The 1,676-nt window shown below is 45.8% G+C and overlaps 1 protein-coding gene across 1 annotated transcript in view; it reads left to right on the forward strand.

Annotated features, from left to right (window-relative positions):
* The first annotated feature begins 784 nt into the window (after positions 1-784).
* ears2 (glutamyl-tRNA synthetase 2, mitochondrial) overlaps positions 785-1,676 on the forward strand; it is a 39,559-nt gene continuing 38,667 nt past the window's right edge. Inside the window, exon 1 of the mRNA XM_084318640.1 lies at positions 785-1,266. Within this exon, the coding sequence (XP_084174766.1) occupies positions 993-1,266 (274 nt within the window). The 5' untranslated portion in view covers positions 785-992. The remainder of the gene's footprint in view (positions 1,267-1,676) is intronic.

Raw genomic sequence — 1,676 nt, forward strand, 5'->3', positions numbered from 1 at the left:
CACACACAGCATTTACAGTATATAGCGCTTTTATCCAAAGCGCTTTACAATTTGTTCCACACATTCACACACGATGCAAGGTGACAACCTGCTCATCAGGAGCAATTAGTGGTTAAGTGATACGCTGCCCGGGAGGAGTGGGAATCGAACCGGGAACCTCCAGATTACCAGACGACTGCTCTACCCCCCGACCCACTGTCGACACAGTCATCATATCCCTCCTAATTACACACACACAGTTCTAGCCCTTCTAGTTACACACACACACACACACACACACACACACACACACACACACACACACACACACACACACACACACACAAACCCCATATTCATCCTAGTTACACACACATACACACAGCGCTCATATCACACACACACACACAGTTCCCCACACGTACGCATTTCTTCAGAGAGGTCAGAATGCAGGGTCGACTGGGAGTTTGGGGGTTCAGTGCCTTAATCTTTACACGTTATGATGAATTGAAAATGGGGGACCCTGATGTAAACAAGACGAAAGTCTTTCTCTGGTCTGCATGCCCTTAACAATTGTGTGTATTGAGCTGTATTGTATTGTACCCATTCTGCAATCTGTTAATAAAATTTTCAATCAATCAATCAATCAATCAATCAATGGGTCCCATGCATTCTTCTCTACAACAGGTTGGGGAAATATTTCCGCCAGTAGGTGGCGATATACACTGCGTAATCTACATAATACAGTAGAAGAAGACCCGTCCCAGCTGACAACAACAAACATGGCGCGGTGACACATGTTAGCGGTGAAATGCAAGTGACGGTCAACTTCAGGAACAATAATCATCAGACGTGTCCCTGTTTTCAGTTGGCACCTCGTCTAATCGTAATCAAAGGTACTGGATACTGGACTGTGGCCATGTTGACAACTCAAAAAGCTCACTTGGCTTAGTTTGCAGGTTTAAATGGTGTCTTCTGACACATTATTGTGTTTCCCTGGCCTGACTTGACTAATGATCATGTTCTCATCATCGTCAGTTGTACATTTTCGTATGTGTATTATTAGTCGACATCACCCTCTGAAGTCATGTAACGTTATTAAACGACGTTATCTGAATAGTGACCTTAGACGTGTCCAGGGTCCCACGCCAGTGACGAGCAGTAGGACACTGACAGCCAGCTGGTCGCCACACAGGAGAACAGACCATAATAATGCCACTAGGAACAGATGCTGCAGCTCAGCCGAACACCGTGAGGTGAGGGTGAGGTTTGCACCGAGTCCAACAGGTAAAGTACACTGCCTGCCAACAAGCCAATTGTTCATTCCTTTCCATTCTGTTCCCTCATTCTCTTCCTCTATTTTCTTCCATGTTTCACCCCTTTTCCTCTCCTCTCTTCTCCTCTCTCCTCTTCTCTACTGAACTCTTCTATCTTCTCTCTTCTCTCCTCCTCTCTTCTCATCTCCTGTCCCCTCTCCTCTCTTCTCCTCACTCCTCTTCTCTACTGAACTCTTCTATCTTCTCTCCTCTCTCTTCTAATCTCCTGTGACCTGTCCCCTCTCCTCTCATCTCCTGTCCTCTCTCCTCTCCTCTCACCTCCTGTCTTCTCCTCTACTGAACCCTCCTCTTCTCCTCTCCTCTCTTCTGTTTTATACATAAACAGATTGTTTTTAGTAATACTGTGCATGAGCATTGCAC

This window comes from Notolepis coatsorum, assembly GCF_963971535.1.
Source record: "Notolepis coatsorum genome assembly, chromosome: 7".
Lineage (NCBI taxonomy): Eukaryota > Metazoa > Chordata > Actinopteri > Aulopiformes > Paralepididae > Notolepis > Notolepis coatsorum.